General features: G+C 42.9%; 1 protein-coding gene across 7 annotated transcripts in view; it reads right to left on the bottom strand.

Annotated features, from left to right (window-relative positions):
* Positions 1-18878, bottom strand: part of auts2a (activator of transcription and developmental regulator AUTS2 a) — a 342153-nt gene that overhangs the window by 211627 nt on the left and 111648 nt on the right. Inside the window, exon 1 of one of the 7 annotated variants that reach the window (XM_065962932.1) lies at positions 15791-16131. The exons of the other annotated variants lie outside the window; for them this stretch is intronic. Within the exon in view, the coding sequence (XP_065819004.1) occupies positions 15791-15838 (48 nt within the window). The 5' untranslated portion in view covers positions 15839-16131. Of the gene's footprint in view, positions 1-15790; positions 16132-18878 lie in introns of those variants that run through there. 7 annotated transcript variants of the gene reach the window in all.

The following is an 18878-nucleotide window of genomic DNA, read 5'->3' as shown; positions in this document are numbered from 1 at the left end:
AATTTTCCCGTCCAGTTTTTCTCACTTTTGTTTTTCTGCTGCATCAGAGAAAGGCTGCGTCTGTAACCTTAACACCTACCTACCTTAATGACCTTTCTCTGTTCAGCCCAGTAGCTCTTCACTTGGAGCTCAACAAGCAACACATGCATGTCTTGAAACCTGATGATTAAAAAACACTGAACAAATGCAGTTTCATGTCACACATCTGAGTTTCTCTTAAACTCTTGTCAGCTTTTTTTAGGGCTAAAAGCCAAACTGACTGAATGTAACCAGCTGATCAAAATGCTTCTTAAGAAAGGGTTAGTCATTCTGGAAAGATAGCAAGAATAGAAAACACACACACGCACGCACGCACGCACGCACGCGCACACACACACACACACACACACACACACACACACACACACACACACACACACACACACACACACACACACACACACACACACACACAGTCACAGGGTGATTCTGCAGTGAGTAGCAGAGATTAAACAGCGTGATTAATTAAATTGTAACTAAATCAATTGTAATTATCCAGCAGAGTTGGCTCTGATGTTAGGCAGCAGGCAGCACAGTGACCAACCACAGCAGCACTTAACTGAAACAATCATTAAACACAAATTACATCACGTCTAAAATAATGCGACGCACCGTGTACTCTAAAAACAAGTTAAAGGAGAGCGCCCGGGTGAGCCGTCGATCGATATCACAGACATCAGCTGAGTCAGGATTAATGGTAATGAAGTCAGGAGTTCAGAAAACCAGGAAATACATAAAGTAAATAAATAAGAGGGCATGCTCAATCAATCATGGAGGTGAAGAGGCCAATGGGAAGGTGTGATTTGACTTTATCAATCACCACTGCTGCTGTAAAAAAAGAGACGTACAGACGTTAACGCTGTGTGACACGTACGCTGTTTTCTCTGCTCGTTCTCTAAGTGGAAAATGAAGGAGAGTTAACGGGGAGGGACAGCTTCAACACAGAGTTTACACCTGGAACTAAAATCTGATCTGTATCTGGATTGCTTCTCTGGGATCCACCATCATGTTACATGGAGTGTGTTTAGACCTAAACAACATCAGGAAACGATATGATCCTACTAGAACTCCAGATGTGGACAGATGGATACGAGCACATCATGCTGCAATTTTTGCTTTTGTATAATAATACATTTTTCCTCATCTACAGTAGAGAGCATATCCAGATACAGATTACATTGTAATAGCAGATTTAAGAGGGATCTGAATGATTTGGTTGATCTCAGTTATGGCAGGATGAGGTAAAGAACATTTTTGAGATTTAACAGAATCAACAGCTAACATATGGTACCCTGGTGGTAGTAACAACAGGAAACACGTGTTTTTCAAAACCTCTAAATAGCAAAAGGGTGCAAAGACTGTAGGTGGATCTCAGCATTGGCCCCCTGTGTGGGGTTTGTGGGGCGGCACACCTCACAGGAGAACTACAAGATCACGTGGGAATAAAGAGAAAAACATGAAAACAACATGTTGCTTAGTCTCTCTGAGGATGATTTGTTGTTCTGTGCCTGTTTTGACATTATGTTGATAAAGTGATGAAAAAAACAATTGCAATTCTGTATATTGTGTTTTATTTTGTTTTATCCTTGTCTGACTTCCTGTCCGGGTTGTCATATTCTGCCCAGCTTGACACGTGCCTGCAGCGTACTCCATCCAAAATAGACTCCCAGAGTATTTGAAACGTTGGTGTCACGCTCCAGAGACGGACCGCAGCGCTCGCTGTGGAAACACAATAATTGACTAGAGTGGCAGAGAACTACAGCGTATTGCCCGGCACTGAAGGGCCGCGGCGTGCACCGAGTATGTGGGGACTGGAGTGAGGAAGCAAACTGTGAGTCTAAATCCTTGGGAAGACGCTCTGGGCGATAGATTGTTCTACAAATCCATCTGGATTAAGGCCGGATCAGTAGGTAGATCTGTGTCTGTCAGGAGGGTAAGACTGGACTTAGTGACCTCAGAACACTTTAACACTAGGAGGTGAACAGAGCAGACCACCTGTAGGTCATCACTCATTACTTCTGAGAAGAACCCAAAAAACTACAGACACAATTTAAAGCCTTCAAAATACAAATAAAAACACACTAAGGATATTTCCACATAGTTGTTTTTTCTTTTTTTCTTTATTTTTGCTTAACACTCCTACTTTCTCTCTCCCAATGTTCTCAATGTCCTGCTCTCTGTTCTCAAACTTGCCTTGCAGTAACATCACATTTGTTGGATAATATCTGTAATTTAGAGTAAAATACAGACTTTGCTGTTAGTGTGTGAATGCTGTGCACAAATCACAGATGTGTGACGGTTAGTTCTCTCCTGTTCTGTGCAAATAAAGAAGAACTACATGCAAAAAGATTTATTTTTAAAAGTTCCATTGCTCTCTCGACCCGGGCTGTGCATTTGTATTCGGTTGGAGCTTCTTGGCGACACTGAGGCCTTTTTAAGACAGCCGGTGTGAAAGTGTATAGTTTTTGTTGTCCAACGCTTCATTGCTTTCTTGTAGCACCAGCGGAAGGATCCTGGTAGAGAGTGGATTTCACAGCTAGCTGATGTAAATCAGCTCGCACACAGACTTACACGCAGACAGGCGCACACACACGAAAAAGAAAACACAGGACCTGTGGCCACAACACTGTAGCCTCCTCCCTGCACATGCATAATGCATGAAGAACATGTAAATACGTTATCCTGCACATGCATTAATGATCACGGAGAAGCTTGCAGTCTAAGCACCAGGGCAATTAATAAAAGATGGCGCTCAGATAAAGGCTCATACCCCCCCCCCCACCTCCACACACCCTCCCCCACCACTTGATCCACCGAGACACATTTCATGCCAATTCTTAACCTTGTTTTATTTCTGAGCTGCTCGGGGGTGTTGTGCAGCTGGAGTGGAGTTGAATAATGAATGGAGGCTATCAGAGTGCCCGACTACAGTAGAGAAAGTCTGCTCCACAGAAGATACAGCCAGGATTCACACACACACACACACACACACACACACACACACACACACACACACACACACACACACACACACACACACATACACACACACACACACACACACACACACACACACACACACACACACACACAGACACTGCTGTGGTCCTTATCGTATGCTCTGGGGAGGAAATGTGGGGTTAACTGGTCTCTGGGGAGCTTTGAAACGAGGGCTTGGTAGCCTGGAGACAGTGCATAAAACATCAGCTCCTAACACGCAGACACAAACACATCCATCTCACAAGGCCCAAACCGAGCAAATAGAGACTTTTTAGTGAATGTTTCTGGCTGAGTTCTGCCTTCAGCTAAAATCATTCAACGACGCAAAAAAAAAGTGAGATTGGATTTTCTCTCCAGTGTACGGTCAGCAGACTGCAATATGGTACATGCCTGAAAAAAACAAAAAAACTCCATGATGCAGTTCTCTTTATACAACGTTACACTCTCATACTAGTGGTAAGAAAGTGTAACATTGAAAAGAAAGAAAAAAAGAAATATTTTTACTTCTCAATAAATCATAAAGTTTGTTCCAGAGCCCAATCACATCCTCTGCATCATCTCACCTCACTGTGAGTCCAAAAACGTCGCCATCATGGCATGGATGGACAAACCACAGGTCGCAGTGACTTTACAGCAGTGTCGTTAGCACTTTAATGTCCTCAGCTGATACATGAAAACTCAGTTTTTATCTGAGTGTAGTGAAGAAAAGCAAAGCGAGGCAGATGGTTGGGGAGAGTGAGAGCTCTACTTGTCTTCTCTCTGTTCCTCAGAGTACGAGTCGGCACGAGCTGACAGCTTGTCAATCCAACCTACCGAGGGGGACGAGATCTGGAGATGACAGCTCTTTCTCCTCCTCTCTCTCTCTCTTTTCTGTCATTCCATCACTTGTGTGCAACCACACGCTGACCTTTCACCACCACCATGCTTCGCCTGTCTGTCAAAACAGGCGAGAAGAGGAAAAAAAAAAAGTCCCCTAGCAGCTAACATCAACCCCCTCCCCCCCCCCCTCCACTTCTATGTGCTGATTTCAAGTGACAGTAATCACTGTTTATTAGCCCACTTTGCCCTTGTCATGTCCAAGAGCAGTAGCCACATATTAGAGTGATTAGACAATTAGGGCCATTACAGTAATACACCGGCCAATGTCACACATCACATATCACACTGTGGACAGAGAGAGCAGACAAAAACTCCCCCTCCCTCCCTCCCTCCCTCCCTCACACACATTTCAGCAGCTCTAATATGGCAGAAAATGGGCTTAATGACTGCAGCTAGTGCGCCCTATTTAGAAGTAGACTGCATTTTCTGTTCAAATTAACGGTGCGGGGTGGAAAAGGGCCACAAAGGGGAATCGACTGTGCTAAGTAGAGAGAGAAAAGAGGACCTGATGTAACGAGGCTGACGCTGCAACACTAATTAACACGCTCGTTCCCCGAAAAAATTTACTTAACGCACACCGCTTCATTTATCTGTGCAAATGAGAGCAGAGATGTGTATCTGCTTAAGCTGCAGCGGGTCAATTACTGAAGCTAAATAATTCACACTATGTTATATTTAGGTCCGACAAAAATCCTCCTCTAAAAGAAAACTCTTTCGCTGTAAATGCTATCATAATAAGTTTAATTAAAGCATATCATGTATTAATTATTTCATGATAATTCCAGCAGAGATAGTTTAATTCGGTGGGTGCCTAAATGACAGATGAGGAAGTCTCTGTTCTTGTTGAGCGCAACAGAAATGCAAATGAGCAAATTAAAAAGCCAGGGAGCAGACTAGTGAAGCTGTACAGTAACGAGAGGAGAGGAGAGGAGAGGAGAGGAGAGGAGAGGAGAGGAGAGGTAAAAAGGTAAAAATAAAAGAGAGGAACAAGAATGACAAGAAGAGAGGAAAAGAAGAAGGATGAAAAGGAGGATAGGAAGTAGAGGAAGATTAGAGGACAGGAGATGAGAGGAGGCGAGGAGAGGAGAGCCGGCATCTGGAGACTACCAGACATCACAGAAGTCGGATGGTCAACCTCTTCTCCTGCAGGAGGGGTAAAAAGGGAAGGGAAATCTGTTTCCTGTCATCTTCCATCTTGTCAGTCTTTGTTCAGACATCTTGCATCTCCTCCACCAGCTGTTTGCTGCCCGTGCTGACAGATGGCTGCTTCGCTTTGATATGCACTCTCCTCTGGCCCGCTCTCCTTCACTCCCCCTCCTCCTCCTCCTCCTCAGTGGGTAAAAGTTTTCAGGAAAAAGCCAACTTAGGGTATGCACTACATTAGATTTTCTCTGCATGCAGTCAAAGCTGGTAGGATGACCAATGCTGAACAAAAAGGTGTGAAATTATTAAAACTTTTCCCCAGTTTCCTGATAGAAAATAGTCATCTAGACATGTGTTTTAACATGGAAGCGGGTCCATGTGTCTATGTAGATTTGTTCTGCCGAGCCGGCCAAGTCAGAAAGATATGAAGCCAAGCCTCACTCAGAAAGAGGCTGCAGGGAAAAGGCATAAGATTGTTTCTTTGCACCGTGCCAGCACAGACTTCTAACTGGCAGAGTTTACATCCAGACAAAAAGCGATTGTTGGGCCTTGCTCCCCAGCAGTCTGCGCGCATGTGATCCATCCGTCCATGAATCTGTGACATTCCCATAGCTCACATTGCCAGGCTGCCTCTCTGTGTATGTGTGAAGCGACCCCCTCGCTGCATGTGAGCGTGTGCGCGGGACAACAGAGGGTTCTTTGAGCGGGGGTACCGGGGTCTGCCCGTGCAGCTCAGGCAGCTCAGCTATGGGAACAGTCCCCGTGCCCAGTCAAGCAGCAGGCTGAAACCAGAGCTGCTCAGAGCGGAGAGCGGGCAGCAGACAGGACCCAGCATTCCTGTGGGAATTTATCTGGGGCTAATGAGCTCTGGGAGACTCCTATGAGTGCAAACACACCTGCAGCTTTGCATACTCCCCTTCAGTCAGTTCTGGGCTATAGGGCTCTACAGTGACTGCCCACTTTATCAGCGGCTCTGGTTCCCAAAGTAAATTTCCCCATTCAAATCCTCCATTTATATTTCAGAAAATCTATATTTTTAATCCTGTAACCAAGCCAACCAGCTACCTCAATACGTGTGACTATTTAACATTTGAGTTTGTGCAAAATAAACTTGTAAAACAGAAAAAGGCAAAGGTACAAAACTGTGTACATCATTTTCCCCGGGAGTGAAGGAGCTACGTATCCCACAATCCATTGCGATTCCAACGAGACCCAACAGACGATAGTCCGTGTAGGTTTATTTCAAAGCCTACACGGACCTTCTTCATACATTTATCTTTTTTATTGTAGTGTTAATGTTGTTAATAATAATGATGTCAGTTTGTTGTTAGTGTATTACATGTGTGTAGTACTTCTGTGAACTTCAGTGCTAGCAGCCTACAGCAGAATGTCACAGGCATACATTTCCATGGCAACCACCAACTTAGACGAATCAGGAACACACTGATTGTTATCATTCAACCCCTTTTTTTGGGTTTTTTTTTTCCCGATGCGAAGGTCTGTCTGCTTTGAAAGTTTAAAACCTCTGAGGACGGAGCAGCTGCTGCTCAAAACTTTTTGAATGATAAACACTAAAGAGTCATTTTGATCTGTGGTTTGTAAAATGTGCTTTGCAACAAACAAAACTGCAGATATTTGGCTGTTAAAATGCAAGTCAAGTGGGGGTCTTCTTCACTGATTGATGGATTTCTAAACTTTTAAGAAGAAGAAGAAGAAACCCTCTGCGGCACAGATTTGTTTAAACAACAAAGGAAAAATCATTTTGATCTGCTGATGTGAAAATATCTGCACAGTAGTTTAAAATATATAAAATAGGCAGAGTTGTACCTACAGTAAGAGGTATTATTAATTCTTACATAACAACATGTCCAGCTCAGGATTCAAATTAAAATCATGTGTATTTATGTTGCTATGGACACACATACAGATCTTGATTTCTTAGCTCCAGGTTGTGTATGAAGATGAAAGACGACAGGCAAAAGCTTACAGCCTGTGTGGGTGAAAGTTGTCTTTCCAGCTGGCTAAGCATCCAGTCATTCGCTCCATCCATCTGTCAGGCCCGTCCCCAGTGGCTACACTGAGGGGCTCGCTCTCTCTCTCCCACTCTCTCTCTCTCTCTCCGGCCTGCGATTGTTCAGTGATCCAGACACCGCTCAGCCGCTCCTCTCTCTCTCTCTCTCTCTGTGTGTCAGCGAGGAGGGCCGGAGAGCAGAGACACCGAGGCAGCAGCAGCGCTCACTCTGTTTACATCCAGCAAATTAACACAAACATGGCGGGGGGATATGAGAGCCTGCCTGGGGCATGAACCCAGCAGCAACTGCCACTTACATCACACACACAGTTACACTTACACACATACACACACACACACACACACACACACACACACACACACACACACACACACACACACACACACACACACACACACACACACACACACACACACACACACACACACACACACACACACACACACACACACAGGAGGGGGGGAGGCAAACTGCTCCTGTGGCTTTAGAGCTCCCTGGTACTTTAAGGTCTCTGCCTGTCAGAGAAAAGGAAGGATCAAGTTGAGCCTCTCCTTAATCTTATAATCACGGAACAGCTGCAGTCATTAAAAAAAGTCATTAAATTACAGAACAATGATACCGGACATACTGTAAAACTCAGAATACAAGTCGCACTGGAATAGAAGACGCAGTCTGTTTTGAGGGGATCTTTGGGCGTCCTCCTGCGTGATGATTTACATTGTGTGCAGAAAAATCAGCAACTACAGTTTGTGTGTTGCTCTTTCAGTACCATGTTTTCTGCTTTGTGGAGTTTGCACTCCTGCTAGCTACAGTATGGTATTTGAGCTTTTAGCCTTTAGGGTGAAAGTGATAAGGTATGGACCCACAGTCCAGAAGCCGCTCTGCCCACCTCCGCTGGTCACTCGTGGACTTTAATTGAGGAATCAACAGAGCACTCCACAAGGTTTTTTTACTGAACAATTCACCACTGTTTCTCTAAGTGCAGGATTATGACCTAATGAAGGAGACAAGATGTTCAAAAGTTGCACTGCCAGCCCGGTCTGGGTCGCTTTGTCATCTCATCAGGTTACATGCAGTGTGTGATGATGGCTGCTGCACTCCCAGTAATGATGGTGCATGTCAGCATTTTATACTGGTGTATTGATTGCACCAGTATAAAAGCCATGCATTCAACTTTATAGATGAAAAAAGAGGTATTGAAGGTCTGTCTCTTTCATCAGATTTACGGTAACAAATAACAAACACAGTATTTTAACACTTAGACTTCATTCAGCTGCAAGACTTGTACTGCAAAACTGGAGGAACCCACTTTGACTGGACTGATAAGACAATAAAGATTTCATCATATGAGCACGTTATGAAGAATTAATGCTGAGGGAGGGCCGCAGAGAAAAGAGGTCGACTCTGGCTTCATGTTAATGTGAAGTTACAGTAGAACTGTAAGGTGAATAATCGTATATTAATCATGTCCAATGTTGAATTTATGTTAAAAAATGACTTCATAGGTTCTCGATAAATGTCCTGAATTGAATATGCGCCATGAAATGCTGCAATGCTGGGGGTCACTGGTGGCCTAGTGGTTATTTGGGCGCTTTATGTACAGTATAGAGGCTGTGGTCCTCCAAGAGGAGGGCCCGAGCTCGAACCCAACTTGAGGCTCCTTTCCGTCATGTCACACCCTGCTCTCTGCCTCCACTGTCCCATCTCTACAATAAATGCGCCCAAAAATTAAACCTTGAAAAAAAAAAAACGATATTTAACTTGAACTAAAGTAGTGTTTGCAGTCATGTTCTAGATGCTTTATTTCTCACTGCCTCTGGTTGATCTCTGTGACATCTAAACTTTGAACGTTACACCAATTAGCCTCGTTCTCCTTCGCTGCACTCCTGATTATAAACTACTTTGAACCCTGCGTACCTGTAGCTCTGTTCCAGCTCTGCTTCCTGCCTCATGGGGACATGGTTCAGTTTGACTTTAAGCAGGTTTATGAGAGAAAACGACGACGCCCCATCAAAAAATTATTTTCAAAATTAGTAAAAAACTTGTAACATGTCACATGAAGTGAGTTTTAGTGAGGAGTAACATAAACAATTTAAGTCAAACTGAAATAAACGCCTGAACACCTACTTCATTCTTTACTGTTAAAGATAAGTTTAGACTTCCATCTTTCATGTCATCACACTGTTTGCTTGTTGATGATGCTCATACTTTACCTGTGTTAAGTAGGAACATGCAGGCAGCAGGACCAAATCATGTCTGGATTAGTACGGACATCTTACTGTCCAAAAGCAATTAAACATAGGCTAATATAAATATTTAACAGCAAGAGTAAAGAATCAATATCAAGCATTTGAAGAAACTCTTACAAATGACATAAAGATGAGTGAAAATTCAATATGGGCACCATAAGTGTATGCAAAGGAACACCTTATCACTCCTCTCTTATAAAGAATAACTTAACTCTTTTAAAGAAATATTGTGTTCATGTGTTTCAACTTAGAACGGTATTCATTTGCAAAATCAGACAAATATACAAGTGAGATTTGATTTTTCTTAATTGATGGCCTGATCTAGTTATAACGGTTTATTGGCATGCATGATAGTTAAGCTTAAGCTGCATGGTGTAGGGATATGAAGCTTTTAAATGCGCTCAAAGAAGTGACATCACAATGAGCACAAACACTCATTTCTAGTGCAGCTTCACAAAGTAAAAAAGTCTTTAAAATGATGTGAGACTGTCTCTCTTGGTGGTCCTTCAGGGAATCTCTGAGTTTAGAGAGACTTTGGAAATAAGATCTGCTAAATTACCGTCCTGCTCTCACAGCCCCCTCGTCTGTTTAACCAACAAATATTTCAGTTCAACTGTACTCGTCCACTTTGAAGCTTAGCATAAGCAGGCACACAGGACGCCCCGCAAAACCACTTAACTGCTCATGAACAAACACATCTAACGGAGTGAAAATCTGACTAGTCAAGCTACTTTACTCCCTCTAAGCTTCTGTTGTCTCCTCTGTGGCGGAGGCTTTTGTCTTGACAGATGTTTACAGGGGCTGGGCGATGTTTCCTCGCTGCGCGCTGCCTGGGAAAACATCTGGAGTTTGCAGGGATTTACAAGTAATCCCTTCGGCAAGCTGTGGAGATGCTCTGCTAGAATTTCAATGTGTCTGGTAAGTAGGCGAGAAAGAAAAAAAAAAACTGACAGGCCCCCGCTTGGCGACAAGCCTCGCCGGGGTCAACAGTTCCATAAGCTCCTTACCGCTGCAGCTTTTAAGCATAAATAAATTAAAGCGGCTCGGCTCAAATGGCTCCAATAAACTCTCATTAAAGTCCTCCAGGCGTGGATGGATGGGCAGAGGGATAAAACTTTCATGCAGATAAACTCATTCATTATTTGATGACAGGAAACGGCTTTTTGCCACGTAGGGACGCTTACGCTGGAGGAATCTTCTGCAGCGAACACAAAGACAGACGCCGCCTTAAAATGAAGAAAAAAAAACAGACAACAAAAGTCTCCCAGCGGATTTGTGATGGAGGATTTTATTCTATAAGATTCACCCGGAGCAGACCGGCCTGCAGGAATGTGTAGCATTGGTTTCAACCTCGTCCCAGAGTTTATACCACCCAGGAGATGCTGCTCCACCATGCAACATACTGCAGCATAATCAGAAGCTGCAATAAGCCTTAATGATAACCCACAGCCCACTCTCTGTTTTCACAGTCATTATAGTCATTATCTTCACCCCCGACTACCTAACAGACCAAGCCCAGCACACAGACTGAACTGTAAATACACAGAGGATCTACAAGCTGCAGCCCTTCTGCCCAAGAACCAGCATGAGGAGAAGTCGTCACAGACGGGACATTTGAATTAGACAGTACTGATTAAAGTGTTCAATATGTGACAAAGAAAATTACAAATGTATGACAAAGCCTTGAGTCAGTAAAGACAGTCGAATCTGTCTGTTTTATTTTCAAATGTTAGAAATTAGCCGTGAGATATGAACTTGATTAAGTAAATTCTTTAGTCAGCTTTAAAAGGACACATGGCAGTGATTCTGTAAACCGAGCAGCATAGAGGGATCTACATGTTGGAGGCATGATGTAACTGAGCAGAGCTGATGTTTAGTGAAGCAGTATGAACACGCCGATGTTAGAAAACGTTTGTTTAAAGGCTGGGATGTCATAAGAGAGGCTTTTTGGTCTGAATGCTGAAATATGATGCAGAATTAAACAACCTGCAGATAAATATTTTGCAGAGTGCTGGACGCCCCGACCATGAATGCATCACTGCAGTGTATTTCTGCACCACACTAGCATTGTTCCTGTACACAGAGAAATGAGTTCTGTTTACAGAGAACAAACAGACGTGAGCTCAAATGTAAACTCTGTGACAAATCTTTCCTCATGAGTAACAGAGCGTGTTATGTAGCAGGGTTATTCTTCAAAGTTGAGATCTGGTCTCATGAGCATCTGACTTACTGTACGTCTATGCTAAACTAATATTCTACAGCAAATACGTTCTGAGAGAAAAACATAGCCCAAAAAAATCTGAATTATTATTTTTTCTCTCAAACTTCACCACACCTCTCTAAGAGGGCCCCAGGTGTAGCAGCAGATCTGTTAATAAGCTTAGCTATAGATCTATAGTTAGAATGTATAATGACATCCACATGTATAATTATTCTACATGACCAGCCGTGTCGTTGTCACTTTTTTAAACAAAGCTCATCGTCTTCACCTTCCTGTCGGTGTTCACAATCACACATCATACAGTATGTGTGCTGCAGGAGAAGCTGTAGCTCCTTTAATGGACCAAATAAATAGCCTCAGACTTCAAAAACCTAGGACAAGGTGCCGCTTACAACTGGAATACTTTGACTTTACAGCTGCCCCGTGCAAGGAAAGGCATGCCTCGAGTATCAAGTCTGCATTATTTGTGTGACACACAGACTCTGCATCCACAACGGTCAGTTCACTCATTGCTCTTTTGAAAACAGGTGCACTTGAAATGTGATAAAAAGACGTAGAGTAGCAGCAAAAAAGCTGAATGTGTTATATTGTATTTGCTTGATATTGCACATCCTGGCTATTGCCTGTGCACACATCTCAATTGAGAAAATGTAAATGATTATGTAGCCGAAGTTGCTCATTACATATAAATTTGAAATACAAAGGTTCTATTTGATCAGTGATAGTAAGATCCTGATGTTTCCTCACTGTACCCTTGTGCAGCCTGCAGATAAATGCCCTAACATATACATGCTTCTCTCTGTGATCAGTCAGCACTAACAATCACAGGGCACTCAGTGTGTGTTCAATTGCATTAGTCCAGTGTGAGTCATGTTGCGTTAGTCCTCTGTGGGTCTGCAGGCCCAGCATTGACCCACTGGGGGGTCCTGGCACATACTGAGAGGACAAAGAGCTGTGAGCAGACACACAGAGCACGACTTCAGTGTTGTGGAGGAATATAACCCTCCTCACAGCCTCTCTGTCTCTCTTCAGGACATGAGCCCACACACGGGGGGAGCGATTACCCTTTTCCCCAGAGTCGCATGACCCCGAGTGCTTGACCCAGAAGCGGCCGTGCTCCGTGCCCTCCTCACCCTTTCTCTACAGGGAGCAGGGGACGTGGGAGGAGGAAAGGCAAGCACTCTGTCAAAAATGGCAGCACTTGTTTAAGGTCACTTCCTACCCGAACGCTGCTCAGAGCGTGTCTGTCAATCAAACTTAATCACACAGAGGCCGCCTGCTCCTCCGACGAGACAGCTGGGAGCAGGAAGAGCCGACGGCTGCATGTGCCCTTCTTCTTCTTCTTCTTCTCCCTCCTCTGACAAACACTCGCCTTTGCTCCAGACTCCAGGAAGCACCGACACACGCATCCTGTTCTTGTTTATGCTGTCTTTTTTACTGGGAACATGGAGATGGAGGAATAAATATTCAAGCATAAGAAAGCCAGACCCCCTCGGAGGGAGAGTCAGTGCATTATTAGCTGTTAAAGATGTTGTATTTTTTACAGAACAAATACAGTGCGGGGCTTCTGACATCGATCCAAGTGATGTAAATGAGACATATTTGTGATAAATGAGGCTTGTAATAGAGCAGCTTGAGAGTTAAGTATAACGTCTTTGCTCTTTTTCTTGCCAAAATCAGGGAAATAAAAATCAACAAACCATCTCGTCTCACCTCCTCCTGTTTCAGATCTCTCCATTAACTTCCTCCTTTTCTTCAACGATGTGAAGTGGAAATGTTCTCACGTAACTTAGACTAAATAAAAAAGTTAAGAGCAGCTGCTCGGAGGACAAATAAACACGGCACTAATCTCCTACTTCCACTTTTAAACATACGAGCTGCCATCAAACCATCGTGCTGTAGATAGTGTAACTTTGTCTTTATTGTCTTTCTTCACCAGTTTTATATCAATATTCTTTGTCATCATTGGCGACCAACACTAAAGCAACCTTACAGATATCTCTAACACGTCACAAAGATGGTTTTGTGTCAAACATAACACATCCAATACAAACTCAACAGAAGGGGAGGCATTAATGCTACACTTCAGTGCCCTTTAGAGGAAAAATGTTCGTATCAGAAGTAAAAAAAAAAAAAAAAATCACAGATTTTTTGGCTAAAAAGTTGATTTTGTTTTGTTTTGGGAAATATTTTAATTTACTGGTTGGAGAAAAATAAGAAATCTAAAGACTTTGTATCAAAAGGTTGTAAACAGAGCAGCCATCTTCCAACACCATCACCTTAAGACTGATTCTTACAAAGTGGCAAAACAGATGTAAACGGAGAACTTCAGCGCTAACATAGAGTCTTATGAGGACACTTGGCACGCTCTCACATCAGGCATGATTGTCTCATACTGTGCCCGAGCACTGGTCTGCGTTCAAATTAACAACATTGTTCCCTTGCCATGTTACACTCGCAAATGTACACAGTCCAATACAGCCGATGACAGTATGCACATAGGTGGTTTGCAAATCTACCAAGAAGCAAAATGAAGAAGAAGCAACCACTCGCACGGTTAGTCCATCCTGCTAACTCTGGATGTGGTTGTTATTTCTGAGACGCCAACAAAGACCCGCTTTCTACACCCACATTGGCCGTGCAGCTCAGAGGATGAAATGGGTCCATGCTGCACAGATACAACAATTTTTAAAGCGACAGGAGACCTTTAGAATTACATCATAAAGCGGTCCACTTTCTTGTTAGAGCATGGTTGCATTCACATCTTCTGTGGACCGTGACTCGAGTACACATGAAACATGCCCGAGACCACCTCTTCAAGCAGACTCAGGCACAGTACCAAAGTACGGTCGTTTGTGTTCACACTGATTAAATGAACCAGACTTTGGGGTCAAGCGTACCCTGATCCTGGCCCAGGTCCCTGATGTGAAACCACCCTAACTTTCACACAATACAAACAGCCGAATAATCTCAGAGCCAGACAAATATATTCAAACATGTAAATCTAAAATAACCTTAAAAAGATGAACAAGATGACACAGATAAAGCTCACTTCTGTAGGAGTAAAAGTCTTAAGTCACAGACGTACGCTGATAAAGACTCAAACCGTGAGAGGTTAGGCATTGACCAAAACAAGAACAGATCTGCTTCCTGACTTTAATGTGATATCTTTGAGGTGACCACAAACTGTGAGTGGGGTCACAAAGAGAGACGAGCGGCTGACTGACGGTTCTGTCGCAGGTTGTCTGACGTGTGGCTGATTGACGCCTTGCCGGTTTAATGAATGGTTAACTGACTGAAGGTAATTGTTACGCTGTCGCTGCGCTCACTGGCACAGATGCACACATTTTGGGGAACGTCACGTGTGAGCTGTCGGCTCAAAGCTCGGTGTTCACGGGGTCATCCAATCACAGCGCAGAAACACTGATGACACTGGCTGACGGATCTGATGTCCAGACGATGACATCACAAAGTGCATTAAGACTTTGAAGTGCACGGCATCACAAGGCGGGGTCATGACCTCATCGTATGTCACAAAACTTTTTCTCAACTCAACTTCATGTGTGCAGCACGCTTCATACAAACACACAGAGGTGCACGATAGCAAAATAAAGAAAATATCATATGGTGTATTTTTTTTAAATTGACTTGATGTCAAATTTTGCAAGACTAAAACGTTGAAATGATAAGAAAATAAAAGATAGAATTTAATGTGTTAATGCATTCAAAAGTAAAAAAAGGACAAACTGAGTAACAGGGACAAGCGCTGCGGTAAAATCTTTACATTTAAAGACATCTCTTTTCTTTAATCACAACATCTTTTATAACTGGATAAAGTTAGGAAGTTAGAGTCATTCATCTGTCGTTTGAAAGATCAGGCTGTCTTGGAGCATTCACACTGAATGTAAAAATCAGCTGAGGGAGAAATAAAAGTGTGAATGTTTTCAAACATGTAAAGATATTATCTCTGTGTAGCACGCACTGACATCATAAGAAAGACTGTTTTCAGTGTTTGTAACTTCATAAACATCTATCACAGACTGTGAGTGAATCACCTGAGCTACAGCCACTGACGTAACATCAAGAGGATCGATGCATGGCCAAATATTCTAACTTTTCTTTGGAGTACAATCGATAGCAGATGTTTACATTATATATGCCAGGACACTCAGGGTAGATAAATTACGCTAAGAGAGGAGAAAAAAAAATTCAACATATGGACTTACCTTCTCATTGTATTTGAACTTGACATAAAACCAGCTGGACTTGATCATCCTGCTGTCGTCTGTTCCTGAGTGATTCAGCGTGCCGGGGGGGAAGTCTCAGATTCCTCTGAGCAAAGACTGATGTGTAATGTGTGGCGGCGGGCTGACACTCAAACGTTTCTGATATTTTATCCGGCTCGTCTTTCGGCTCGTTCTCTCTTTCTCGCCTCTAAGCCTGCTACTGTTTCTTTCCCTCCCTCGACTTCGTGCTGTGGTTCGGTGTGTGTACGCTGCGTGTGTGTGTGTTTGTGTGTGTGTATGGGGTTTGGACGGCTGACAGAAGAGATCCTCACATGGGCTTCAGCTGTGTTCAGCGGTGGTGGCAGCAGATGCCAGTGGAGGAGAGATGGTGAACTCGAAAGACTGTAGCAGCCTCCTCCCTCCCTCACTAACCTCTCCCTCTCTCTGTCCTCTAACTTTCCTGTCCGTCCTCCTCGCTCTCTTTCTCTCGCTCTCTCTCTCTCTCTCGCTCCTTTTTTCAAATGTTTCCCTTTTTTTCCACTCGATGTCTCCCCCCAGTGCCTCCTATTGCTCTCTTTGTGTGCTCCCTCAACCCGACCTCGTTTAACCCCTTTCTGTATCTATTTCAATCTGCCGCTCCTCTGCCCTCTGTAAAGTAACACTGTCTGCTTTATTATTTCTGCACACAGCAGACCCTGGTGCTGCTCTGACCCTGAAGACACCGTGTTCCTGCGAGCCAAATGAACTCAGACGGCTGAACAAATGTGCCTCCAAAACGCTGTCAACTTCAGTTAAGTGCAGTTCAGATTGTATCCAGCTCATCCCTGCATGAGCGGGTCAAATATTTAAAGGTGTTGCAAAAAGGATTGTTGTTAGGGTGCAGGTACACCTGTTACACTTGTTCACTTGTTTCATTTTCTCATATTTCAGTTATGTTTCCCAACAAAGATGAATTTTAATTATATTTTCTTTATATTATATGCAGATAGTTTTTGTTTTGATGCATGAATGTTCTCCTCAAACAGACCTTTAAACATATATACATTTGGAGCAGAGAAACAAGCTATAAAGCAACTCATTGGTAAGATCATTCAATAATTGTATAACAGGAAAATGTTAACACACAAGCTGCTAAGCTAAGCAAACATACAGCAATGTGATTTACTTATCTATCTACCCAGAGCCACACATTCACTTTCCTTGTTGCTCTATTTAAGTCTCTGATATAGTATAGAGAATATGTGCTTTGCTTGCTGTTAAATACTATAGATATCCATTTTGTCTGATAGTTAGTTATTAACTCAGTCAGAGTTTCATAAAGACATCGTGGGTGTCTGATTGGCTTCAATTTTCATTTGTATAGTTACATAAGCATCAGTTGGGTGAAGGAGAACGTGGAATTATCCCAAAAATAAAGATTATCCTTAATGCTTAATTTTTTTAAAGTGGCTAAAGTAATTCATCTAATCCGGCGCATGCCCTGCTGCGACAGCACTTTGCTTTCATAGCTTATATGTTTCTTCCTGTGTTACGTTCTTATGTATGTTTACCTGTGTGAAAACTGTGCAAGGCTGTGACAACAAATTTCCCGGTGGGGGGCAATAAAGTATTGCATTGTATTGCTTCAAACTCTGCCCCTGACATAGTGAATGTTGGATCTCAAACCTCACTTTTCCAAACAGTGATCAAACTGAACATCATCTTCTACTGCAGGTAATACATTCACCATCTTTACATGTTTCTAGGCACCCAACTTCAAAAAATCCAGACTATCCCTTTTAAGACCGGTGTCAGATGTTGGTTTGAGTAAATCAAACTTCAAACCAGTTTGTGAAAAGTTTGAGACACTTAACATAAACTTCTGTTGATGTAATGATGTCATCATCAAGTTATACTTCCTGCTTCTACAACCTGAAATGATCAGAGAAAATCCCCCAATCATTGACCAAACACTGAACAACCTAAATAACTACAGACATCAATCACATGACATGTCGTTAAGATGATCAGTCAATGGAGGTTAGAAAACATTTGGCTTTAAGTATCCTGGGTAGATAAAATTACAGTTCTTTAAGTGCATCTTATTTTCAGAGGCTATAGCCCTAGCTGCGGCGGCTGTAGGTTTGAATCCGACACCGGCCCTTTGCTGCATGTCACCCCCTACCAGGGGTGCAAACTGATCAGTGATGAAGAAGGTGACATGGATCCAAACCACCTAGGGGGGTCCGGGGGCATGCTTTTTTTTTTTTAATATTAGCTTTAAAATGTGAATTTACAGACGATTTTAGCATTCAGACAAAAGAAGAAGTGCAAACAATAAGAAAAACACAATTACTTGTCGATATCTATGTTCTGTTCTGACTTTTTGATAAAGCTTCAGTGAAACATGAAAAACCCGTGCTCCCAACCTTCAGTCCCTTTTTATAAATGGGATGAATTTGCAGAACAGGGCTTACAATGTTTTACTAAGGGCTGATGTGAAGGGCAGTCATTATGCAAGTAGCTCTCAGGGCAGAGTCTGAGAGAACATAATGCAGTCATCAAGTATGACAATATTTTCTCTTCTATCATAAATATGTAACATTATCAATATATGAACCTGATGTTTTGCTCCTGCTGATTCTCATTAAGTCTCTTTTATTACATGTGTTGACCAGCTTTCACTTTAATGTTGCCTGAGATAATAATGAACCAGAAAGCTGGATGAAGTCACCTTCAGCTAGCACACATTTCTCTCAACATCTTTACCTTTGGCTACCAAACATTAAATATGATCAGACAGCATGTTTAACAGAAAGGCTGGCTTGCTAGCCAGACTTCGAATCTTCCCACAGTGAAAAATAACGTTATGTAAATTAGCCATGTGCTGCACATTGCGACTCATTGAATCAGGTTTCATGCTTCTTGCGTTCGGTGTGGCGATATTGCACAACCGCGGCCAGCGCGAGAATGGTCCGCGGAGGATCAGACCGCTCTGACTGCAATCAGTATGAAACGACTAGACATTTGCAGGGACTGTGCTCGCCGGCCGCAAGAAGCATGACGGCTCGCGTCATAGAAAAAAAAAGTTATGCTCACTGCTCACTCA

The sequence above is a fragment of the Labrus bergylta genome, chromosome 14 (assembly GCF_963930695.1).
Source record: "Labrus bergylta chromosome 14, fLabBer1.1, whole genome shotgun sequence".
In the NCBI taxonomy this organism is placed as follows: Eukaryota; Metazoa; Chordata; class Actinopteri; order Labriformes; family Labridae; genus Labrus; species Labrus bergylta.
This window is presented reverse-complemented; position numbering and strand designations above follow the sequence as displayed.